This window comes from Cydia strobilella, chromosome 22, assembly GCF_947568885.1.
Source record: "Cydia strobilella chromosome 22, ilCydStro3.1, whole genome shotgun sequence".
Lineage (NCBI taxonomy): Eukaryota > Metazoa > Arthropoda > Insecta > Lepidoptera > Tortricidae > Cydia > Cydia strobilella.
Window position 1 is genome coordinate 8,358,154 of NC_086062.1, and position 26,976 is coordinate 8,385,129.

Consider the following 26,976-nt stretch of genomic DNA (forward strand, 5'->3'; position numbering starts at 1 on the left):
TCTCATGTCGCTGCCATAGCGTTGCATTCGGCATCTAACAACGACAAGGTCCTAAGTGAACTAGGGAAAGTTAACCAGGTCAGAATCATCAAGGTTCCGTCTCGATTTTGTTTTGTTGTTATACGTAACAGTGTTATTTGCAAAGCTGACCAACTGTGTGCCGCAAACCAGTATTATGTGCAAAGTGCGTAGTGGCTATTGCAATTGTGTAAAAGCGATCACCGAAGCTGTGGCAAAAAATTGAAGTTTTCGGTAGATAGCGTCGGTAGAACCAACCGTGGTCGATAAACTGTTCAATGTAAACTCAGCCTAGAACTATGACATTTTTGCCTAAGTTTTTTTAGGGTTCCGTACCCAAAGGGTAAAAACAGGATCCTATTACAAAGACTCCGCTGTCCATCTGTCCGTCTGTCTGTCTGTCACCAGGCTGTATCTCATGAACCGTGATAGATATATAGACAGTTGAAATTTTCACAGATGATGTATTTCTGTTATAACAACAAATACTAAAAAGTACGGAACCCTCGGTGCGCGAGTCCGACTCGCACTTGGCCGGTTTTTTAAATATTGGATATGGAAGTTTGACGTCAACAAGTCTCCTGGTTATTCTGGCAGTGTTATAAACCTAAGGTGCTTCTAAAACGCAAACATCTTGTTTAGTCATATGAGTCATATCTCGTGAACATGAAAAGATGCAACATCGAGCCCTCTCAGTGGGAAGGTTTGGCAGCACAGCGTCCTGAGTGGCGCAGGCTGGTGCAGGACAAAGTCCGCGATTTCGAGGAGCAACGCATAGTTGACCTCGATGCTAAACGCGACGAGCTGAAAGCACGCCAGCCTGCTTCCATTCATTACCATTATGTGGCTGGTGTTCTCACGTGTTCTCAATGTGCACAGGGGTTCGCCTCGAAGATCGGCTACGTCAGCCATATTCGAGCGCACGAGCGCCGTGCTAACTGTAACAGTTAGTTCCTAGTTACTAGGAGTCGAAGTGGTCGCCATGGTCGAAATCGGCCGGAAGGATCATCGTCATCATCTCGTAAACGCGCATAGAATCAAAGGTTTGAAAAGTATTGTGTATAGCTTTCGTTCCCTTGTCGCTTTTGTCACTATTTCCTTGACCCTTTCAAATAGACTTAATCGTGCTTTTCTACCAATAGATACAATAGTTGAATCATATTTAACGGTATATTTTCACCCTGAAAAACCAACTCCAAAGGCATATTTATTCCAACGTCGATAAATTAATGTTGCGAATCTCACTGTAAGGTAGCTAGAAACTTAATATGGAGTGTAATGTTTGTGAATAGACGTAACAGTAGTAATGGAATGTAGGCCAATAAGTTTTCGGCTTAGACTTACTTGGCCGTACAAAACACAATTAAGTTACCTACGATCTACGATATGAGGTCTTATCGATTTACATTACTAAATTAAGTTTGATAAGATGTAAATATAAGGGCTTTTTCAGATGTCTAAAATATGAAACAAACATTAAATAATTTCACGGTTTAGATTCACGGTTTTCACGGTTTTTAGTCACTCGCGCGACATGCGAGACTAATAACAAGTGAGTCTAAACCGTGAAATCATTTAATGTTAGTATGTCTCACAACAGTTTAAATTCGATGAAACAGTAAGTAACATTTATTAGGCATTTGGTAAAATTAATTCGGTGTGTAATCATTTTAGCGCCAATTAATTTAGAAAAGCATCAAAATATTGACTAATATGGTCAGCAACATAAACGGCAGCAAAATCAAAACTACCACAAAATAAAATAAAACATTATAGATTGGCTTGTAATAACATAATGACTTGGCATCTAATATTGTTATACCTACTTACAGAAGCGTTAGTGGCCTAGTTTAAGTGCCACTTTTGAATAAAAAAACCGGCCAAGTGCGAGTCGGACTCGCGTTACAAGGGTTCCGTACATTACACAATTTTTAACAATGTATTTTTTTATGTGAAATGTCTAATAAAACCCGTAGGGGTGTCGGATCAAAACTATGTAATTAAGTCCGACTCACGCTTGACTGCACATTTCTAATAGGTTTTCCTGTCATCTATAAGTAAAGAACTATTTTGCGTATTTTTTTAAATTTTTGGACCCGGTAGTTTCGGAGATAAAGGGAGGGAATGGTCATTTTTTGGCTATTTTCTTGAATAACTTCTAAAGTGTTTATTTTAAAATTACAAAAAAAATATATGTGTGAGTCGCAAAATAAGCTCTTTCATTTGATATGTAACAGAATATAGTTTGAAAAACTTTATTTTTTAATTTTCTCATTTACCCCCCAAAAGTGGCCCCCATGTTTAAAATTCATTTATTTACGTTACATGTCCGTCTTTGGGTCATAAACTTACATATGTGTACTAAATTTCAACTTAATCAGTCCAGTAGTTTCGGAGAAAACGGGCTGTGACAGACGGACAGACAGACAGACAGACGCACGAGTGATCCTATAAGGGTTCCGCTTTTTTCCTTTTGAGGTACGAAACCCTAAAAACATTTTTTTGAATAAATACGTCTACGTCCCAGTCGCTCCTAGTCGCTGCCACCTCTATTGAAATGCCATGGCATGCCTGGCGGTCGCTCGCGTTTTCCGCGCCGCTAGTCGCCCCGCCGGTCGCCTTAGACCAATGTCGTGGCCACGCCGTAAAATGTCAACTCATGAACGTTATAATTTACGCGATATGTTTATGTCGAACACATGCCAGTTGACAATAACACGAGTATAACAATAGAACAATCATGTCAATAAAGTTAATTATGTACGATGTTTGCTGACCATTTGTAAACCTTATTCTTTAGATATTAAAGTCCATAGTTTGTATCCATATCTTTCCGTTTCGTAGAACTGCATTTAAATTGACTATTTGTGACGTTTTCAACCAAAAGGTACGACATTGTCGGTTGTCGATAAGGTTGATTTCAAATTGAAGCGATATGGAAATAGCGCCTTATTGACAACCGACAATGACCGACAACCCTTTTGGTTGAGAATGACACATTAAGCTTATAATTTATTTTCACTTTAATACTGAAATATTTATGTGCCTTTGTAATATGTAGTAAAAAATACTTTACCACAGTATTTTCTCGGAAGCGTTCGTATTTGTCGTACCACTTCAGTAGGTACAAAGGTAGATATAACTCCGCAATAGATGGATACAGTCTAAGGAAAAAACGTGCCTCGAAAATCATGATTCGATTCTTGATCAGATGTCGCTACTACCTTTAGCCTACTCTCGTATAGAGGGCGTTGACGGTTTCGTTTGTTATTTAACAATTTTAACGCATATTAGTGACATGGCATATTAGTGGTGTATTGACATGGGTCAAAATCATAAAAATAATTAATGCAAGTAAAAATAAAAACATTTATCCATATTTAAATACATTTTATCGTATTTTTATAAATCTTCATTTTTAGTTTTAAAGTGTGTCGATTGATGGCAGTGAATTTACTGTGGTTACAAAATTTACTATGACAGTACCGCTCTATAATATTATATCCTCTTTGGTAGGTATATTCCCTAGCCTAGTACTTTTTGTACTAAAGTAGTTATTATTTACTACATCTGTAGCTGTACACGTTTATTAGTTTTATTACTTCATTCGCATGTCGTTTTTCATATCAGGGAATCAAATTGGCAAAGAGAATGACTTCACATTCTCATGCCATCTCACCTCACCTCACGTTACCCTACCGCTTAAGCACCTGTGGGCCTAGCCAAGGTGGCAATAGTACATAACGTACATCTACAAACGCCAGAATAAAGTAAAAAATGTGACGTTTTCAACCAAAAGGTACCACATTGTCGCTTGTTGATAAGGTTGATTTCTAATTGAAGCTATATGAAAATAGCGCCTTACTAACAAGCGACAATAAGTACCCTTTTGGTTGAAAATGGCACAAATGTATCAGCATGACAGATGCTACGAAAAGACACGTGACTATGTCCATACAATCCATACATTATTTAAGTTTTAATCGGCGTTTTTCATCAATGATTGTCATATTAGCTAGGCCCTCTGTGCATCATCTTATGGATCATATTGTAAAATTATTATACGTCATTATTATTTACAACGACGGGACTTAATCGCGTAAAATAAGTTTTAAATTTACCCCCGACGTTTCGAGGACGGCGTTGTCCCCGTGGTCTCGGAGAAGACTGGCTAAAGTTGACATCGACATCTCTTAGGCGCGCGAGTTTTTCGAACTACCCGCATTATTATACGTGTTAAATAAACCTTCTTCCTCGCGTTATCCCGGCATTTTGCCACGGCTCATGGGAGCCTGGGGTCCGCTTGACAACTAATCCCAAGAATTAACGTACACCAGTTTGACGAAAGCGACTGCCATTTGACCTTCCAACCCAGAGGAAACTAGGCCTTATTGGGATTAGTCCGGTTTCCTCACGATGTTTTCCTTCACCGAAAAGCAACTGGTAAATATCAAATGAGATTTCGTACATAAGTTCCGAAAAACCCATTGGTGCGAGCCGGGGTTTGAACCCGCGACCTCCGGATTGAAAGTCGCACGCTCTTACCAGTCTTACCGCTAGGGGCGCTAGGCCACCAGCGCTCGTGGCCTAGCGGTAAAAGCGTGCGAGTCGTGCGACTTTATATTTATTTTAAACCAATTGCAATATTTTAATAACCTCATTTCAATAACATGAAACACGGGGTTAAATGTCAGAATTGAGATAATATTTACCTACTCGTGGTACAGGTGCGCAAGTGAAGCGTGGGAATTACCTCTCCACGAATGTATCATAATAACGTTTTCAGTGATGAATTGATGATCAAGGGATGGAAGGTAAAACACGATGTAAGGCGCGTCAATTGTATATTTTGATATTACATAAAGGGCATTCGCTGACACGACTATCGGAACAATGATCGTCGAGTCAACATCCCACATGGCGGTAATAGGGCAGTAAAGTAAGAAATGTCTCAGATCACAATGTATAATTGTCAGCCTAGGCGAAGCCGAGGTCTACAAACGTATACTATATCTTCAAAGATAGATATAACTCCGTAATAGATGGATACAGCCTAAGGAAAAAACGTGCTTCGAAAATCACGAACATTTGATTCTCGATCAGATGGCGCCACTACCTTTGGCCTACTCTCGTATAGAGGGCGTTGACAGTTTCGTTAGTTAATAACAATTTTAACGCATATCAGTGAAAGCACATGGGTCAAAATCATATAAAAATAATTAATGCAAATAAAAAAAAAACATTTATCCATATATAAACTACCCGTTACCTGTCTTTTACTAACTGTATGAATTCAAGGGGGACGGGTAGTCTATGTCGCGGCGAGATACTCTCGCGCCAATCATGTGCTTAGGCCAGCAGGACGTGCATGCTATTATGTATAATATTTGAATTAATGTATAGTTAATAATTGGTCAGAGCGAATTTCGTATATGTATAAGGTATAAATAATTACAATGATAAATTCAATATCAACGTTTTATTAATTACATACCATACATACATACCTTACTTTGTTTATATGTATCTGATACCAGAGGAAATAATATTATTTGTTTTGAACACGAGGCTGGGATGTTTCCATAATTGATAAATATTACATATAGATCGTACCAAGCGGTTAACGACCTGATAATGATAATTATCAATGTTTAGTATAGGTACAAAACAACATCATATCGCACTTTTTAATGGTTTTGTTAAATTCCAGTCACGGAATTTTTTATACCTAGGTAATTTATGTTCCACCGAAAAGCAAGTCTAAGTTCCTAATAGATTGTAAATTGGGAGTTTTAGGATAGAAGGTTGTAGGATAGAAAACCGTTATGTAAAATAATGTTTATTAAATACCAGACACCTGAAGGATTTGAGATTTTGGAACGATCTTGACGAATTTAAAGATTGGCCTAATATTGCTATAGACCGAGACGCGTGGAAGAAAGAAAGGAAGCCTCTGCCCAGCAGTGGAACAGAACAGGCTAACAAACAAACAAACAAACAAAAACTAACAAATTTGAATTCCTTATTTGGAGGAAATAAAAAAATTGGATGGAATGGGGCGGGGCGTCTGACAGATACACCCGGATCGGTGGGCCAAATTGGTTACCGAATAGACACCGCAGTTTAGCCGGTGGCCCGGGGCAGAGGCAGACCAAAGAAGAGACCTGGACGCATTTTGCAGCGACGAAAGGGGAGGCCTTTGCCCAGCAGTGGGACAATACAAAAAAATGCATTAAAACCATTACCATTTTGTAGCAAGTGACCAAAGTTGGAAATTAGACGAAAGGATTATTTAAACCTCAGATAGAACTTCAACCTGAACGTAAAACAAAAGATGAAATTGAGAAGTTAAGTAGTGATCTTGGAGGATAAAACCAAACGGAGACGTCATGTCTGTGATTTTCTGTACAAAACAGTACCGATTTTTGCGGGGGAGGGGCACGTCAAATGTATAGGTACCTAACGTAAAAATAGCCATGTCAGATAAACGTCAGTCCATACATTGTGTATCACCATTGGCCGCCTATTTTCGACAGAGTGGAACACCTGTTAATGGCTACTCCGCTTGGTTATATCCTCTAAGGATTGATTTACGAAGCACTAATTAAATTAATATTGTCTTCGGTTACCGCGATGGTTACTTATCAAATAAAACCATGAAAACGGATTATATCGCGTATATTGAATTTATATTAATATTGAATTAATCCCGACGTCCCTTTACAGCGTTCGTGGTCAACGGGTGAGCTTTTCCTCAGTCAGTTTTATTTCAGTAAGTCAATTCTTGAATGAAAAACGTTTTCTTAAACTTTTGACATACCTAAGCACGGTAAACTTGCTTAACATTGCCTAGTAGGAGTAGTAGGTATGCCAAACATTGCCAGCAGTCTATTTCTAACTTCCACCTAAATGTTTGACCAGTCAATATTTGACATTTTACGCAATGTTGTACAACGTTGTGACCATAATTCGTTTATAATAGGTAATTACCAGCCTCTGCTGCGACTTCGTTTGCGAAATACTGTCCTTGCTCGGTCCTCAAACTATCTCCATACGAAAATTTGTCTAAATTTGTCGGTTTAAGCGTAAAAAGGTAGCATAAAGACAGACGGAGTTACTTCCGCATTTATAATATTTGTAGGGATTTATCAGAAAAACCAAAAGTATTACATAATAGATTCACCGTACACCAAGTCTCACAACTCATAAGAATAATGACGTATATCGAAGAATAGCCAATTAGCCAAGATAAATACGATAAGAATGATAATCTATACAAAAATATACATTACCTATAGTGCTATATCCATTCATCCTATTGAAATATCCATCTATAACCATCTCCAATTTAGCGCCCATATTTAATAACGACATCTTGACACTTCACTTTTATTTATCAACACTGTAACTTCACTTTGGCATGTAGGTATCTATGGTATGTATTACTTTTAAAATGCCAAGGACTTAAGTCTTAAACTGACTCTTTAAGCCTTGATTTGGCGTATATTTTACGATTTATTCGCCGAAAACACTCACAAGTAACATTTTAAGGCATTTTACAAATAAACAACTTTTGAAGGTCTTTTTTGGCAATATTTTAACTTTTAATTCACTAAAAACACAGCTACCAGCGTTGTCTTATCATTGATAACTTATCACAATTACATTTTCGGCTCGTGATTCGACTTTTAGTATCAGTAGGTACTTAAAACACAAATCCACGTTACATCTTCTACCGTCTGAGAAAGAATGGCGCTCATTGGACCGGGTATTTCCTGAATCTTAGTAAAAAAGGCATTTCCTTATCAGAGTTAATTAAATGTTTAATTTGTATTGATACGTGCGTGCTCTCTAGAGCTGTTCTGATTAACAAGTGATATTAGTGTTGCATATGGCACGTTCACATTTTAAAGTCACGGTTACGTACAGGGCCATACTTTGTCTGTATCGTCATGCCCGCATGGGTAGATCTACTTTTTTTTAACACGAAGTGAAGGAGGCCTATTCTGATTATAATAACAGGTTATCAATTTGATATGGATTTATTACGGATATGATCTGTCAGTCAAAAGTAAAATTTCTTCAACCAGAAACGTCCAAACAAATCTATATCAAATTCATAACCTGACATTACAATCAGAATACGCATCAAGGGCTTATTAGATATATCCGGTCGCCGGACACTTTCTGCTGAGAGGGACAGAGAAAGGTACATGTTATTTCCCAGTTGCTCATAGTAAGTGTTTGCATTGACATCTATCTTGCAATTCTTGCAGAGTTGAGTCACTTCACTTCATAAATCTCGGGTAAATCCATCTGTCAGATTAAGCGATTTTAGTATAAAGAAAAGGTATTTTTTTTTTAATGACTAAGTACACAGTTTGGTCGAATTGACTGCAAGGTCCCTATAACTATAATTGCTATATTTGCTATAAAAACCGGCCAAGTGCGAGTCGGACTCGCGTACGAAGGGTTCCGTACCATTACGCAAAAAACGGCAAAAAAATCACGTTTGTTGTATGGGAGCCCCACTTAAATATTTATTTAATTTGGTTTTAGTATTTGTTGTTATATATAGCGGCAACAGAAATATATCTGTGAAAATTTTAACTTTCTAGCTATCACGGTTGATGAGATACACCCTGGTGACAGACGGACAGACAGACAGACAGCGTAGTGTACTAAGTCTACTATTACTAAATAGGGTCCCGTTTTTATACTTTGGGTACGGAACCCTAAAAACGAATATTTGTTACCTAATCGGGTGACAAGAATTGTTTTAATGATAACGACAAGATAAAGATAGTTATTCAAGTAGGCATATTACAATGCGCTTATGTAACACCAAAGAGATAGATAGAGGATAGAGGGGTACTGTCATAGTAAATTTTGTAGTCGCAGTACTGACATCTATCGACAGTCGACAAACGATTAAAACTCAAAATAAAAACCGGCCATTACACAATTTTTAGCAATGTACCTATTTTTTAGGTGAAACGTGAGATGTCTTTAAAAATCCGTAGGGGTCGGATCAAAAACTAAGTAATTTGAATGTTCATCAAAAACCTTATTTTTTAATTTTCTCATTTACCCCCCAAAAGTGGCCACCATGTTTAAAATTCATTTGTGTTCGTTACATGTCCGTCTTTGGGTCACAAATTTACGTATGTGTACCAAATTTCAACTTAATTGGTCCAGTAGTTTCGGAGAAAATAGGCTGTGACAGACGGACAGACAGACAGACGCACGAGTGATCCTATAAGGGTTCCGTTTTTTCCTTTTGAGGTACGGAACCCTAAAAAGTTCTTTAATATGATATGCTTGAGTTGTGTTATAATAATGTTAATCAATATTTCCGCACGTGTAAGGCACGCTACAGTATACCTAATATTACCTATACACATTTTAATTACATTCGGCAAGCTACTGATTACATTCATGTAGGTAGCTACTATAATAATAAAGCAATAATAATAATTTATTAATCTGATTTTTTATCACACAGTTGACATAGTCCATCGCTTTAACCCAATATTAGCCTTCTTTATTGTAGATTACATCAACTCTCAATAGTCCTTACACCCTATACTTGCCGCAATACCAACTGGCGACTGAGATCATAATGCTATTTCCTTTACCCTTGTTAAGACCAACCAAGAGTGAAAGAGATGGCATTATGACTTATTTATGACCTGGCTGGCCACTTAGTTTTGTGGCAACTTGGCAAGTATAGCGGGTCACATGAATGACTCAGACAAATGCAGTATCCGCTCGGTGTTACCCACGTGTACCCCATACATTTCATTAAAACGTCAAAAGGGCCTCTTCGTCTTGGCATAGGCTCCGCGCACGCCTCCCAAATGACCGGAACACCATTGTTCCGTGATGGGTAAAGACAAGCAATCCATTAGAAAAAAACTTTCAAACTGTAAAACATACGTAATGACACTAATCATTACAAATTAATATAATATCATCTACTTAATAAAATTTCTATGTAATCAATAATGTATTTATCTATGTGGATTACTGCATTCTTTACTCGACTAACGAAATCATCTAATTTCATCTATGGATAGGTATAGAGATAGTAGGGGATTAATAGGTATTATAGAGAAATTAAATTATGTTATTATCACAATATTATAGAATCTAAATAGGTATATCTAGCTGGCTCTAGACCCGACTGAGCATGGTGACCAGTGTCATAACAGGTCATGGACTATTTAACAAACATCTTTTTATAACAGGTGTCACAGACAGTCCCCTATGCAGAGGATGCATGGAGACAGAAGAAACAGCCTCTCACGTGGTGCTGGAGTGCAGCGGAGTGGCCCCATACAGGGCAAAACATCTCGGATCCCCGAGAGACCTCCCCGAGGTCCTACTCAACATCAAAGGTTTGATAGGTTTCCTCGAGGAGCTGGGCTGGCAGGACTAGCCCACCCCCATGTCACGCAAAATAGGCGCCAGTCGTCGAGTTGCGGAAAATCGCCCGAACTACAATACAATACAATACAATAGGTATATACCTATGTAAGATACCTTGTTTTAGGTAAACATATTTTTCGATTCAAAAATAAATACTTTTGAATGGAAAAATATGTTTTTTGATTATCCTTTTTTATAAGTTGTATCCTTGTTAATAAGTGGTAATAAGTAGAATGCAATCCCGCATAAGAAATTAAATCCCGGTATTCAGCGGGATTGACAGTTTCAGTCCCGATGGATCCCGGTATTTGCATCCCGCAAGTTACTATACAATTTTACGAATTAGTACTAAATTTGAAGGTTTTAAAACAATAATTTAACAAAATTTAGAAATTGTACATTGTGTATTAAGGGCGGTAAACAAGAATTTACGAACGAGAGTGAATTGAAAGCTTAATTAACACGAGTTTATAAATCCTGTACCGCCCATGGCAAACTATGTTTTTCATTACACTTAGATAGATAGATAGATAGATAGATAAATGATTTATTTGTGCAGCTGCAATTACACACAATATTAATTTACAAACACATCAGAAGAAAAAAAGATACTAATTACTACTTACACTAACAAAAAAATAAAATTATAACGAAAATACCCTAATAAAAATGAAACAGAAATGGTGAGTAAAAAATAAAACTTCTGCTTAATTTCGGACGTACATTACATCCCTTAGTCGAAATTTAGGATTTACAGACTGCATCGCCTAGCAAGTGTTATGAAAAAGTAGATTACAACCCTAGGTCAAAATTTAGGATTTCCGGACCGCATCGCCTACATTAACACCTTTTACGAGCAAGTTGGATGAAAAGTTCTTTACTTTTTTTTAAAATATCAATGATTAAGAACTACTCGTATAAAATACGCCCCAAAATTGTATTATTGCTTTACAGTTGCATTTAGCACTCTGCGAATCATCCGCCTAGTAGTAGGTTCTGTTGCCAGTACTTGGAATCTCTTTATATACCTTCTCCAACACACTGAACAGTATATATATATTTCTCATTGCACAAATCGTTGCGTAATGTCGTTATTACAAGTTAACAAAAAATAGACAAATTCGGTCGAAATTCTCTTCCGTGTCCTTACCCCCTTCCTCTACAGATGCATCTAGGATCCGTGAAGAATTTTCGCCAGTAGGCGCGCGGTTGCACAACGTGTTACTTGAAGTAACACTTAAGTTACTTAAGAACCACATAGCTTCTCAACCCCGCAAATCCCGCGGGATCCCGCTTAATTTACGAGCGGGATTAATCTCGCAAATTGCATGCGGGATCCTGGTATCCCGGTATTGCGTTCCCTAACTGTCTGTTGTATCCTTGTTGGTAACCCAGGCAGCAAAGTGACGTCAGCGACGTCATAGTGACGTAATAATGACGTAAATATGGGGTCATCATGACGTCGCTGACGTCATAATGACGTATAAATGCTGTTAGGGAAGTGAGGTGGTGGGAATAAAATATACTATTTTTTTTATTCTAAAAAATTTGCAATCACATGCTAGTCATGCATTAAGAGAACTTTTTTCATACCAACGTTATCGACTGTTTCCACCCTAAATTATTAACAAAATAAACTAAGTAATCAAAACGATAAGCATCACCTAATGAGGAGCTTCCCATTTAAATTGTAATTAATCAAGTCAATCGGGGTTGATAACTTAGCTGATTAATTGATTGATTGTTTCTGATTGCTAATTAAATTCTGATTTGTCATAAAAATATGTTTATTATAAAGCGTCAATATTATTTACTTCTTAGACAAGCAATCTATGGTGAATTGTTAATGTCAGGGAACAATTGTCAGGCTATCGTTCAAAGATAACGCCAATCAGAACCAATATTTGATTTAAACTTTCACGATTTTTTCTCATTAAGGATGACTCACGTTAGACCGGGGCGTGACCGGGCCGGAGCTTCCGGCGCGTTGTTTTCTATGGAAAGCATTACGTCATGACCGGGGCTCGGGAGTGCGACGGTGCGGGCACGGTACGGGCCCGGGCCGGTCATGCTATGTGCAAAGGCCTGACATCCCGGGGCCTCCTGACAAGCCATTGCTCTTGGGGTGGTATTCCACTTGTTGAAGATCTGTGTCCAACGTGCATTGCGTCTCACTCTCTCATTAAGCAAAATGTGAAACGCAAATACACGTTGGACCAAGATTGGACAGATGGAATACCACCCTTCGCAATATGCATGCCCGGGTGTGTCGGAATATATTTGCCAAAATAAAAAGGTTGCAAAACGTCATAAATTTGTTTCTTAAATATGATGGTTTAGCTAATTCGTTACTTGGTCGGTTTATGTTCATGACATCCCGGGGCCTCCTGACAAGCCAGAGACTCAATTCTTCTCTTGGGGTGGTATTCCACTTTTCAAGATCAGTGTCCAATGTGCATTTCGTCTCACTCTCTCATTAAGCAAAATGTGAAACGCAAATACACGTTGGACCAAGATTGGACAGATGGAATACCACCCTTCGCAATATGCACGCCCGGGTGTGTCGGAATATATTTGCCAAAATAAGAAGGTTGCAAAACGTCATAAATTTGTTTCTTAAATATGATGGTTTAGCTAATTCGTTACTTGGTCGGTTTATGTTACTTGGCGCAAAGAGAAGTTAATCAACAATGACTGTCAATCTCTTTAAAAAAGCACATTACCATAATCTATTTTAGTCACACTGGCTCTACATTTTATTTCAGATAGTTGATAGCGCCAGACAGCCAGTTGCCTAAGATTTTTTTTGCCAATGTTAATAGTTCCGTTCATTTTTTGACTTAATTGCATTGAAATAAAAAATGTTCCCAAGAAGCAGAGTTTTAAGAAGTAAAGACTGCCGTTTCAAACATATACCTAGTTGGAATATCATATTACAGACAATGAAATAAATTATATAATAAGTATACATGTCGTTACGTAAGATTTATTACAAGCGATTTAGCTAAGTATTAATTTGACTCTTACGTAATAAATATTTAAAATAAGGGAAAATTCCTATTTAAAATACCTTACATTTACAACAAAAAACTAATTCATAAATAATATATTACCTATAAATATTTTCCAAACAACGCTGTCATCCGTAAAGATTCATGCAGTCTTTATAATTTACTTTTCCATGTTAGGTGTTGCTACATGAAATCAAAGTCCCAACACGGGCGACTCGGATGTATACGTCAAAATTATATAGGTTAGATAATGTCTTGATTTATTTTGTGAAATATGGAGGTGTTGCTGAAATGTAATTTAGTCGGATTATATTAAATGAGATGCCTATTGATGTTACTGCTTGTGAAAATAATTCAATAATGAGCATGTAGGTTAATAGGGAATATTACACAAAACTTTGCGTAGCGAGCGTCACTAGCACAATAAAAAAATCGGTTTCTGCCTCTCTATCACTCTTGCCTATTCAATGGATAGAGAGGCAGATAAAGAAATTTAGATTTTCGCGGTTCGCGGTAGGCCACTTGTAAACAGACCTGAGAAACAAACCGCCTTGATCATAGACATAGTATATTATACAAGTAGTTATAAACGCGCTACCGAGCGACCGGGGGTAAAAGAAAGAATATTCATATAAAATTTGGCAGCATAGGATTTTTTCTCTTTCACTCTTATAAATTCGGTATTTCGCAATCGCCTCCTATATATGATGCTACCCAGTCGGTGATAGGGACAAAGCATTGCACTATTTTCTCTTTCCTCTTATAGGAATCGCAATAGGACTATCTTTCTCTATCATAGAGTGTCAGTGGGCCTTGATGTATAATATCAGTGAAAACTTGTCAAAAAACTGTTTAGGGCTAGTATGTATGTTACTTTAAGAGTTAGTATTGTGCACCAGTGCTGCACTCTGGCGGCAGAACATTGCAGTAATACTTCCTATTAAAATGCCTGCCTGCAAAGAGTACAAACATCATATTATTTCATTGTATGACTCATAAAGGGAAATTTATTGCTAACTGCGTGTATTGTACACCATAGCGTGTAAGTAACGTATACATACTATGCCTTAAACAGTTTTTGACAAGGTAATTTGTTAACAGATGGCCTACCGCGAAACGCAATAATCGAAATTTTGTTATTTGCCTCTCTGTCGATCGAATATGCAAGAATGATATACAGGCAGACCGAAATTTCGATTGTCGTGTTACGCCGGTTACGCGGTAGGCCCTGTGATTGTGCTAGTGACGCCCTCTACCTATGCAGAGTTTTGCCTATTTTCTGTCTAAAATTACCCAAAGGCACTAACTACTGAAATAATACAATAGTACTCTTCGTATATTTTATTGTTCTTTTTTAATATTAATAGACGTGGAACGCTTAATTTCCTTAGGGGAGCCGCCAGACATCCAAAATAAAAATTTCATCTATGTGCCTCTATCCTCCGCACAGATATATATAAGATCGATAGAGGCAAATAGATGAACAAATGAAGTGGTTCGCGGTTATAGCCCTGACTGTGAAGTATGAAACCAGGCATACTGCGTGTGTAACAATATTAAACTACAATTCTGCCATGGAGTATGCTCTACAGCTGAAACATAAGAAAGCGTACAACGAAACTAGTGATAAATATAGATATTTTTTAAACTAGTCTAGAATTGTAAAGAGTCTGTGCGGAAAGAGAAGAGTCGTGGAATGTATAGGTCCCAATACATTCCACAACTCTTCTCTTTCCGAACAGACTAGACATTATATAGATATTTCCTATATATTCATTAAAGCTAAGGTGGTTCTGCTGTGGAGCATGAGTAGCATGACACGAATCCCCTAGCCTGATCCTCTAGGGATCCTGGTGAATTTGGGGCCTGAACCCTCAAGCCGTAAAGCTGCAGCGTTTACATTACGGCAAACATATATAATTGTTAAAGGTTTTCTTGTTGTTCTAACCGCGAGTTCTCAGTCCGGTCCGGGGCGAACTACTAGTTATATATCAAACAACAAAGAATAAACATTTATTGAATATATCCTGCTTAGACGTGGCTGCTACGGTCTTCAGGATTTGATTTTCCATGTGATCATCGCTTTCCGGTTGCAACTTGATGCCATCGAGGAATGTCCATGGTACATATATGAAAAAAAAAATGTTTATTATACCATTCATTGTACCTATCCACAATACCTAATACTACTAGAGGGCACCTGAAACATTATTTTGGCTACCTGGTTGTCTATATCAGCCATTCTGAAAGTGTGCTCCGCGGACCCCTAGGGCTCCGCAAAGCCTCTGTTGGGGCTCCGTGAGAATACTTGTAATAATAAGAAGAAAAAAAACAGTTTTTCTATAGGTATATCTGGTCCATAGTGACTAACGAAAATTTTAATTTGGGGCTCAAATATATCCTGCTTAATCGGTTCAGTAGTTTCGGAGAAAATAGGCTGTGACAGACGGATAGACAGACAGACAGACAGACGCACGAGTGATCCTATAAGGGTTGCGTTTTTTCCTTTTGAGGGAACGGAACCCTAAAAAATAACTTCTACTTAACATAGCGCTGTTTCTTTGTAAATAATAATATTTAATGTATCTACCAATCCTATGATACGACCTCTGTTCATGGGCTCTTCTCGTTTGCCTCCTATATTTAAAAAAACCGGCTAAGTGCGAGTCGTACTCGCGCACCGAGGGTTCCGTACTTTTTAGTATTTGTTGTTATAGCGGCAACAGAAATACATCATCTGTGAAAATTTCAACTGTCTATCTATCACGGTTAATGAGATACAGCCTGGTGACAGACAGACAGATGGACAGACGGACAGCGGAGTCTTAGTAATAGGGTCCCGTTTTTACCCTTTGGGTACGGAACACTAAAAATAACTTCTACTTAACATAGCGCTGTTTCTTTATATATACTGTATAGTATTAATATTTAATTAATCTACCACTTATGTCGATACGACCTCTGTTTATGGGCTGTGCTCGTTTGCCTCCTATATTAAAAAAAACCGGCTAAGTGCGAGTCGGACTCGCGCACCGAGGGTTCCGTACTTTTTAGTATTTGTTGTTATAGCGGCAACAGAAATACATCATCTGTGAAAATTTCAACTGCCTAGCTATCACGGTTCATGAGATACAGCCTGGTGACAGACGGACGGACAGACGGACAGCGGAGTCTTAGTAATAGGGTTCCGTTTTTACCCTTTGGGTACGGAACCCTAAACAGGGGCAAATGCGAGTGGGATTCGCCCACCAAGGGTTCCATACAAAAGTATCTTTTTTTTACGTTAACTTAGAAGTTTGATTTTTTCACTGTCAAGGGGCTATATAGACCTGAGCAGGTATATGATTTTAATTTCAAGTCTATTCCTCCACGCGTTCACCAGATAAAGGGTCTTGAACTACATTCAGACAGATAGACGGACGGATGGATAACAAAGTGATCCTATCCTAGGGTTCCGTTTTTTTCCTTTTGAGGTACGGAACCCTAAAAAATAACTTCTTCTTGTTAGCGCTGTTTCTTTGGACATACTTGTATGGTAATATTTGATTTACTCCGCTTCTTACTTATTTCAGTTCCTTTTACATTCTTATATATAGTCCTCCATATCGTGTCCGACAACGGCGACCTTTACAATTTCCTTTGATGAGCACGTATATGGCTCGCAAAACCGATTTTGTCTTAAATATCCGGTCGCACTGTGTACAATAAAGCTTTACGTTCTTACATAATACGTGAAAGACAAGTCTAATGCATACTAATAATATGTAGGTATTAGGTATCACAAAGGCGAAAGCAGGAAGCTCTGTCCGTCTGGTTCCTATACTAAGCTGATTCAAGCGGCACTACACTACACCATATCACACCTATTAGCCAATACCTTACTTAGTACATCTTATGTTGTTATGTTACTGACGCGCGGACCGCGCGGTAACACGATACATTACATTCAAAGTGTTCTTGCATATTTATTCATACATTTGGTATCTTTCTAAACATAAGATCACTATTTTCTCTCTTGACATGTTTATTTTACTATTCAAAAAACATGACAGCATCAAATATGTAAATGTCATAAAAAGTATATAAGTAAAAAGGCTTAAGAAAAGAGCCCGCAACATATTATTATTATTTGTTAGACCCTTTAGTCTTACTTCAGACCTTTGCTTCAGACCAACTACACTAGAGCAATAGAAAGGTACAAAAATGAAAAGTATTTTGTTTTGTTTTTGTATGTTTTTGTATTTTACTTTTATATACATATTGGAGTTTTGAATGATTCACGGTTAGTTTCACTAGACTACAAAATTACAAAAAAAATATTGTATTATTACAAAAGGTAATCACGGTCTATACCCCGGTCAATATAAGTTTATATACATATGACGCTTCGGCTGTGGAATGAGCTCCCTGTCGAGGTTTTCCCGAGGGGCTACAGTATGAGGTTATTCAAAAAAGGAGTCACAAACCTACATATGTGTACCAAATTTCAACTTAATTGGCCCAGTCGTTTCGGAGAAAATAGGTTGTGACAGACAGACAGACAGATAGACAGTCAGACAGACGCACGAGTGATCCTATAAGGGTTCCGTTTTTTCCTTTTGAGGTACGGAACCCTAAAAACCGCAAAAAAATCACGTTTGTTGTATGGGAGCCCCACTTAAATATATATTTATTTTATTCTGTTTTTAGTATTTGTTGTTATAGCGACAACAGAAAAACATCATCTGTAAGAAATTTCAACTGTCTAGCTATCACGTTTCATTTGATATGTAACACGGTATAGGTAGAAAAACTTTATTTTTTGATTTTCTCATTTTCTCATCGTCGAGCGGCCCCACACTATCGGTTCGTGTTAGTCGTGAGGCCAAAAACTGACAGAGAACTGTTAGTGTGTGGCCTTTTGCGGTTAACTGACAGGCTGATATCGTCCGGCGGCCTGGTAGTCAGTGGGCCCCTTAAGAAGTAAGAAGCTCTATTTACTGAATCTCTCTGACGGTGATGAATTGAATCCAAAGATACTTTAAATATATACATAAGAAGAAATTGGACAACCGCCCCGTAGTTTCTATACAAACCTAGTTCCCATTTTCCTTTTTGAATATTGATATTATGGAAATTATTTTTATATAATTAGATGTAGAGCGAAGGAAAATAGCTATAGTTATTAAACATCTAATTTTATAAAACTATATTCGTAATAATCTAGAGAGGAAAATGGGGACTATATTTGTATGGCGAACCGATCATCTCCTTTCTTCTCAATAGCTTTATATATGCTTCGGCACATTATTTATTTGTTATACACAATACACGCATTGTATATCTTACCTTAAACGGAGAGCCAGACGATGTTTGCTGGTTATTGGTTCCTGAAATCTAGTTATTTGTTTGACCAAACGGTGTTTAATCCTGTCGTGAATGGCTTCGAAAGAGTCTTGGGTCATATGAAAATAATCAAAAAATTTGTCGTCGTAGGTCCAAAGCTGCTTAAGGAGCCCGCAGCAGCCTCTTCATCTGCCGTTACGGCAGCAAGGGACAAAATTTTAATTTTATTCGGCCTTTCCATTTTTTCTCCTAGTTATTACTATCAGCAAACAATTATTTGTGACATTTGTCATAAACAGTCCGTTGCTCGGATATACAACTAGTGTCGGGTGGCCCTGACGCCCCGGCCCCGGAACGCCCCGGCGACGGTGGCGCTCCTGATAGCCCCTGTGTCGGATCGCTCCGGCCCGCCCCGGTCCGGTCACGCCCCGGTCTAACGTGAGTCATCCTTTATTATTCACAACGACGGGACATCGCGTAAAATAAGTTTTAAATTTACCTCCTTACTTACTTTTTAATTTACTTATTTTACGCGATTAAGTCCCGTCGTTGTGAATAATAATCAATATTTGATTGTTTTTGATTCAGGCAACAAATCCCATATTACTGACATTACAGATACCGTATAGGCGACAGAACGGCGTGGCTCCGTTGAATTGTCTGTTCTTTAATCGGATTCGGATTTCGGAAGTATGCGCCCTGAACCTTAACCGTAAGTAAAATTGTATTTTTTTCTTATTTACTCGTAATGCATGTCAATTATATATAAGATGTATTGTTTTGAAAAGATGTGTCCAGCCGAGTTTGTTGCCGGTCCCATATTACCCTCCTTGGGATTGGGATACCCTCCTCCAATTGAGGAGGGATTTAAATCTTCTCGGGGCAGAGGTGTAGGGTTAGAGCCGGCGTAGCTTTATTTGACGTTTTTTATTCAAGTAATATGCCTACTTGAATAAAAAACTTTCTTTATCTTTAAAGTAACCGCCTGATTCGAACTTGCTAAAGATACGATATGGATCGGGTATGTGAGTGTCAAAAGTGACGTTTTTCTTTGCATTTATCACGTGATTTTGCCGTCGCATCTGTCATCCCGATACAACTACCTATGCCTTATTAGGGTTCGGTACCTAAAGAATAGATAAATAAAAATAAAATAAATAAAAATTAAATTGTTTATGTCGGACCAACATAAATACAAATACAAATACAAATGTTTATTTCATAGAATATGGTACAAAGATGGTCAAATTACAATAAGTGCGGCATATTCTGCCTCTATCGGCGTAGAAATATGTATTACTTACAACTTAGTTGCTATACCTACTTGATTATTACTAACATGCATATAATATATTTTAATATTTACATATCGAGTTTTTACAAACCTTATAATTACCTAGGTATTGGCACAATAGTAGTTAAGTCAGGAATCAATTACAATACATTAAAATTATATTACAACAATAAAATAATTAGTTTATTAATAATTAAGGAACTCATTGATCGAATAAAAACACATGTCAAGTAACCAATCAAACATTTTTTTCTGAAATTTATTTATATCTAGTGATTTTATGTCATTTGGAATCTTATTATACAATTTAATTGCCATGATATAAACATTTTTACTAAATATGTTTACTTTTTGTCTTGATAGATGTGTTAGTAAAAACGGGACCCTATTACCAAGACTCCGCTGTCCGTCTGTCTGTCACCAGGCTGTATCTCATGAACGGTGATAGCTAGACAGTTGAAATTTTCACCGATGATATATTTCTGTTGCCGCTATAACAACAAATTAAAAGTACGGAACCCTTGGTGGGCTAGTCCGACTCGCACTTGTCCGGTTTTTCCTCTATATGCAATTCCTCCATCCTCATGTTATTTAGCTAGCTAGCGAAGAAAATGATCTCTTAGTGTAAGTACACATTACTTATACCCCCAATTAGCAGTATTAGTACTAATCCAGCGTCTGCAAATAAATGTGATATTTTCTATAAAAAGGGACCTTATTGTCGATGGCGCTTACGCCATTGTTAACGATGCTGCGATATAAATACAATGCCGCGCGACATTCCTATATCTATACGCGCGACGCTGTGCGGCGTAAGCGCCATCGACAGTAAGGTCCCTTTTCATAGAAAATACCCCAAATATGTGTCCACAGTTTTAGATAGTTGTGCAAACTTGCAACATAATTAAATACTATTACTTATTCTGTGATATAATCATAATGAAATAATACACGCATGTCTAGTAGAGTATAAAATGGTGTAGTTTACGTAATTAAACTACAAATATTACTTACAAATATTATGTGGAAACCTTTCTAAAAATTTAATTAATATGGTTCAAAACAACGTTGATTAGCAATGATACTTCCACGAATATTGATGAAATGAAACGAATTTTAAAATATATTATCGATGAAAATGCAATCCCTTAAAAGTATTTACGGGATTGCATTTCGTTAACGTGTGAGTTTGTTTTTGTTTTTTAAGACCCGACGAAATAAAATTAATTATAGCAAACTAACAGGCACTTATGTACTACTACTTATACACAAGGCTCGGTTTCTTATCATCTGTCATCATGCCTGTCACGTTCTAACAAGTATGTAAGTGCGAAAGTGACGCATGACATGACAAGTGATAAAAATGCGACCATGATACCGGACTGATCTAAACGTGCGAAAAATGCTAGCGGCATGGCCGGCCAGCGATTTACTGGATCAGGTAAGAGCCGGAACGGGGGTCGCAGCCCCTATCCCTCAAACGCCGCCCCAAAGTTTTTATAAGTGTTTTGGCTTCCGCACACCAAGGCCCCGCCGTTTCTATAGCGACCAGAACAAAGTCGTATGCTGGTACCAAAGAGGAAGAAATATGCTGGAGGGGAGGAAGAGGAGGAGGGGAGGATGGAGGAGAAGGAGGAGGAGTAGGAGGTGGAGGAGGTGGTCGTATGGTGGAGGAGGAGTTATATCTATCTTTGCTGGTACCAAGTTTGCATATTTGATATCAGGTGGATAACATGGCTAAAGCGTACATTGATGTTTTGCACTGATTATTGCAGTAAAGTGTTTTGTCAAAAGTGAATACATTTTCGTGGAAACCTTTGCGTTATCAGGCAATGGATAAGCGGATTATAATTGATATTTGTATTAGGTTTAATAATAAACAGCTTAGGTTAGCAGTACTGTTGATCTTTTTTTAATATGTGTCTAAAAACAAAATGCTGTTAAAATAACTTGTTCGTAAACTAAATAAAGTATGAAAAAGAAAAAAGTGGGTTGAGTAAACCCAATATTAACTCCATAAACCAGGATAAAACATGTGTATGTATTTTCCTCTTAACTCGATTGAGACAACCCTGGCAGGGATGTGTGTATTTTGTCCTTTTTGCCTAGTATATATTTGTTCATTGCTAATTTTATTCATTGAATAGTTTTTTTTTTCAGTGTTTTTACTTTTTTATTTTACTTTTATAATTTTGTTCATTTATAAATTCTAGCTATCTCTTCTTCTATTCCCCCCATCTTATTCCATTGATTCTTTTTGAGATTACGCTTTTCGTGGAAGGGATGTTTGTTTTAAGGCAGTTTCCTCTGCCAACAAACTGTCCTGCAGTTTAGCAGAAGATAAAAAGTTATAAAATTGGGTTTATTTCTCCTGAATAAATGTGTTTTTTTTCCGTTATTCTTCTTGTTGTTTAACTTTTTTCCACCCATGCCTCCCAATTTAAGGATGACTTACGTTAGACCGGGCCGTGTCCGGGCCGGAGCTTCCGGCGCTTCGTTTTCTATGGAAAGCACCACGTGATCACCTGTCATGTCATAGAAAAGTAAGCGCCGGAAGCTTCGGCCCGGACACGGCCCGGTCTAACGTGAGTCATTCTTTACTGTGTACTAGTAAAATCAGGTAATAATAGTGAAATTGGAAGTCAAGAGTATCCTTACTGCCAAAGCTAATAGTAAACATGGGGTTGCCGTGTAGCTAATAGGACTAATAGTTGATCTTATCCTAAAGTGTGATGGGATGTAGGACTTCGACCATGGCTATAACGTGACTACAACTTACCACTAATAGTAAAGATGGAGTTGCTGTGTAGCTAGGACCAGTTATATCTATCTTTGCTAGGACTAATAGTTGATCTAATCCTAAGGTTTGATGTCATGTGGGGCTTCGACCAATGGCTGTAATGTGACTATTACTTACCGCTAATAGTAAAAATGGGGTTGCCGTGTAGCTGGGGCGAATAGTCGTCTATTTTATCCGCGGGTTTGATGGCATCTGGGGCACCGACCATGCCTGTAAATAAAGAGAATAGGTGTGTGATTAAAATATATCACAATTTGGATAATTGACAAAATGTCTTTGCAACGGCGTCTTATAACTTATTATTTGATCAGAGGGCCTACATCATGTAATACTCGTAATTACCTATTGATTGTTGAAGTGCTTTAAAGACTATTTTTTTCATAGTTTCTTGCAAATTGTTGTTCCCTTTACAAAAAACGTAATAAAAAAAAAACAATTTGTAAATAAAAAGATTTTTAGCGTTCTTAAAACTCTACTTACGATGGTAGAGAGTCTGACTCCCGGTTGGCTTGGCTAAATAGTATATACGACATTATTTAAAATGAGACGCTTTTTATAAAAACTGCCATGACGAGTATCTAACATATCGCATTTTATTAGAAACTAGACAGTCAGTATGGTCAATAACTGTACTTTTGTGTAATTGTACTTTTTAGAACGGTACTGTCATAGTAAATTTTGTAACCCCAGTAAATTCGCTGCCATCTGTCGACACACTTTAAAACTAAAAATGAAGATTTATAAAAATACGATAGAATGTATTTAAATATAGATAAATGTTTTTTTTTATTTGCATTAATTATTTTTATGATTTTGACCCATGTTCTTTCACTGATATGCGTTAAAATTGTTAAATAACAAACGAAACCGTCAACGCCATCTATACGACTGTAGGCCAAAACTAGTAGCGCCCTCTGAACGAGAATCAAATTTTCTTGATTTTCGAGGCACGTTTTTTCCTTAGACTGTATCCATCTATTACGGAGTTATATCTATCTTTGACATCTGTTATTGGCTATGTTTTCTGTTCACTATGATTTGTATTAATTTTTGTATTGCTGTTGATGCCCCAAATAAATAAAATAAAATAAAAAATAAAAAATATTCGAATAATCATAATTTCAGATACCTGTTTACTAGGAACTATAATGATATAGTTATTTGTGCACAAGAGAGGAAAGTCGGTTTTTCTTGCGAGTGTTTATTTTGCAAACACGAGATGTAAAATAACTTTGCTCTCGTGTTGCACATATAATTTTTCACCTCAGTAGTGAGAACATATTAAACCTTATAATGTATTTCGAATTACACAGAATAATACATAGAAAAATAAAACGAATTTGTAATAGAAGTATGAAGTGGCAGTTCATGGCCTTCACTAAATTAAATAGGCTACTTTGTTTCACTCCCTGGAGTGAGGAAAGTCGCACTTTCCTCACTCCAGGGAGTGACAAAAGTAGGCTTGTTCGAGCTGCTGAGGTGAAAATATATTACGTAGGATGACTATTTATATCTGTTAGTGCTACTTGGACCATCCCATTAACCCAGGATTAACCGGTTAAACCTGGAGTTACCATGGTTACCAGTACAATTTGACACTGGGTTAACGGTTTAACGAGTTAACCACGGGTTAGTAGGATGGTGCAAGTGGCGCTTAAACAATAGTTAATAACCCAATCGACTAATTCGTTATTTTTAGAATGAACATATTTTAAAATAAATAAAATTATTGTTCATTGTTTCCGTAACAAAAGTCAATTATTATTATTTTTTTTTTTTATTTTTTTAATTTATAGTTTTACAGAATTACTTGTATTTATGAGCTTGTTTATAATGAATAGTGGCGCATTTAGGGGAAAAACGTTAAATTAATCAATTGACTGGTTTATTCGTTTTGTTTTATTGTAGTTTAATGAATACCGTCACACATCATCATCATCACACATCATTGGCCACATCATCTGTTGTAGATGCTTGTTGCGGCGCTTGTGGGTTTATGGGGCACATCGCCGTTGATGGCTATAAAGTCCTATCGCGGCGCGGCATTTCATAAATAGAACCCGGCACACTAAATTAGATGAGTTCTTAAAATGATTTCGCATTTTACATCACAATTATTTAGTATTAAGTTACTTTGTTTATAAGTTTCTGTGTTTTTATAATTTTGCAGTCTAGTTAAATACATTTTTTGAGAAAATACTAATGGAACTTAAACTATCGTGAGACATATTTCAAAATATTTCAGTTCAGTACGGTTTTTACTCACTATTATTTTTAGTCGCTTTTGGCGACATGTTTCGGATTCTTTGGGAATCCTTCCTCAGGCACGAGTGTCCGCGGCGGTTGTACGTCGTGCACATGCATGCATGCATTTCGCCAAAAGCGACTAAAAATAATAGTGAGTAAAAACCGTACTGATCTAAATATTTTAAAATACTAATGTTTTATATCTAACATACTATAATCCGAACACTCCGTTAGTCCGAACAGTAGTTGTTTTTTTGAAGTAGGTACGGATTATCGAGGGCCTACTATGTAGTTAGTTTATTGGAGATATTTTTTACTAGACTATTCTGATTTGGTTTTTTTATTATTTAAGATTGTTTTATTCACGCAGTAAATTAATAAATATAATTAATAAACAATCATTTGGTTTTTGTGACAAATAAACTACTCGCGTATATTCGCGGATATAATCCGTTTTCATCGTTTTATTTCATAAGTAACTATCGCGGTAACCGAAGACAATATTAAATAAACTACTGTTTCCTAAACCGTGGCTAAAATTATAAAACAAAAAAAATTCTTAAAAACCCGAAAAAAAATTTTTTATCGCACCGATACTCTTTCTTCTTGTAAGGGCCACTTGCACCATTCACTAACCCGCGGTTAGCTCGGTTAATCCTTTACACCAGGGTGACGTAATGGTTTATCACCACAACTATTTCTTTACATAAACGAGATTTTTTTTAGAAATAAAAGTAGTTGGATTACTTCAAACGTTTAACTTGTATTTTTTAGTTAAAAAAAAGCACTATTGCCGTTTAAAATCTATGTGTAAATATAAGTCATTCATAAAAACATACGTTTTTGTTGTTTCAAATATTTCATACTTAGTATTAAAATTCTTAGCCGTCAATAATTTAAGAATTAATTATTTTTATTCATATTTAAATTGCTATGTTGCGGGTGCTGTATTATTTTTTACGTAGGTACCTTTTTGTCTTTGTTTGTTTGTGCAGTTGTTTTGTGATTATTTTTGAACAAAAGCGATTTCAAATAACAAAGGTAGGCAGGGGAGACCGAGGTAGGTTAACACAAAGAAAGTTTGACACAGCGTCCATATCTCGCAAACCATAGACGCTAGAAGTATGACTCCCAAGAAAAGAATGCTTCATTTTCCATTCTAACCAATTTCATCATACATGGTTTATGCCTCAGATGAGCAGTTGCAGTTTTACAACGGTTAGAGCTAAAATGGGGCATTTTCTAAGAAAAGGGACCTTATTGTAGATGGCGCTTACGCCGCACAGCGTCGCGCGGCAGTTTATTTATATCGGAAAGGTCCCTTTTTATAGAAAATACCACAAATAATGCCAAAAGTAAGTTTCTCGACATTTTTTCTAGGCCATTTCTTTGGAATTTTTTCGATATAAGTTTGAAGCCTTTTGTTTTATATCAACTACAGCTATACGTTTGTTTTTTTTAATTATTATAAGTTAAGAGCATTTAAAAAATTGTATAAAAACTGTTTTTCGCTCCTAGTTTTTACAATAATAAAAAAAATCGAAAAAAGTCAAACGTAATTAAATTAAGTAAAAATATTTTTCATAATGTAAATATCCAGGAGGAAAATGGGGACTAGGTTTGTATGCAGAAGCGGCTGTCCCCTTTCCTCTTCAGTGTTTAGAGATCCACCCGTCATCCGTGACCACAGCTGGTGCAATGCAATAATATAATTTTAAGACCATTCCACTAACCCGTGGTTAACCGGTTAAACCTGGAGTTATCATGGTTACCAGTAAAATTTGAAACTGTGTTAACGGTTTAACTGCTTAACCCCGTGTTAGTAGGATAGTGCAAGTGGGCCTAATAAC

General features: G+C 37.0%; 1 protein-coding gene and 1 long non-coding RNA gene across 2 annotated transcripts in view; one reads left to right on the forward strand and one right to left on the reverse strand.

Annotated features, from left to right (window-relative positions):
- LOC134751424 (solute carrier family 41 member 1) overlaps positions 1 to 26,976 on the reverse strand; it is a 90,022-nt gene that overhangs the window by 48,173 nt on the left and 14,873 nt on the right. Inside the window, exon 2 of the mRNA XM_063686829.1 lies at positions 22,997 to 23,089. Coding sequence (XP_063542899.1) covers positions 22,997 to 23,087 — 91 coding nt within the window. The 5' untranslated portion in view covers positions 23,088 to 23,089. The remainder of the gene's footprint in view (positions 1 to 22,996; positions 23,090 to 26,976) is intronic.
- LOC134751461 (uncharacterized) overlaps positions 1 to 26,976 on the forward strand; it is a 94,881-nt gene that overhangs the window by 44,087 nt on the left and 23,818 nt on the right. The window lies entirely within an intron of this gene.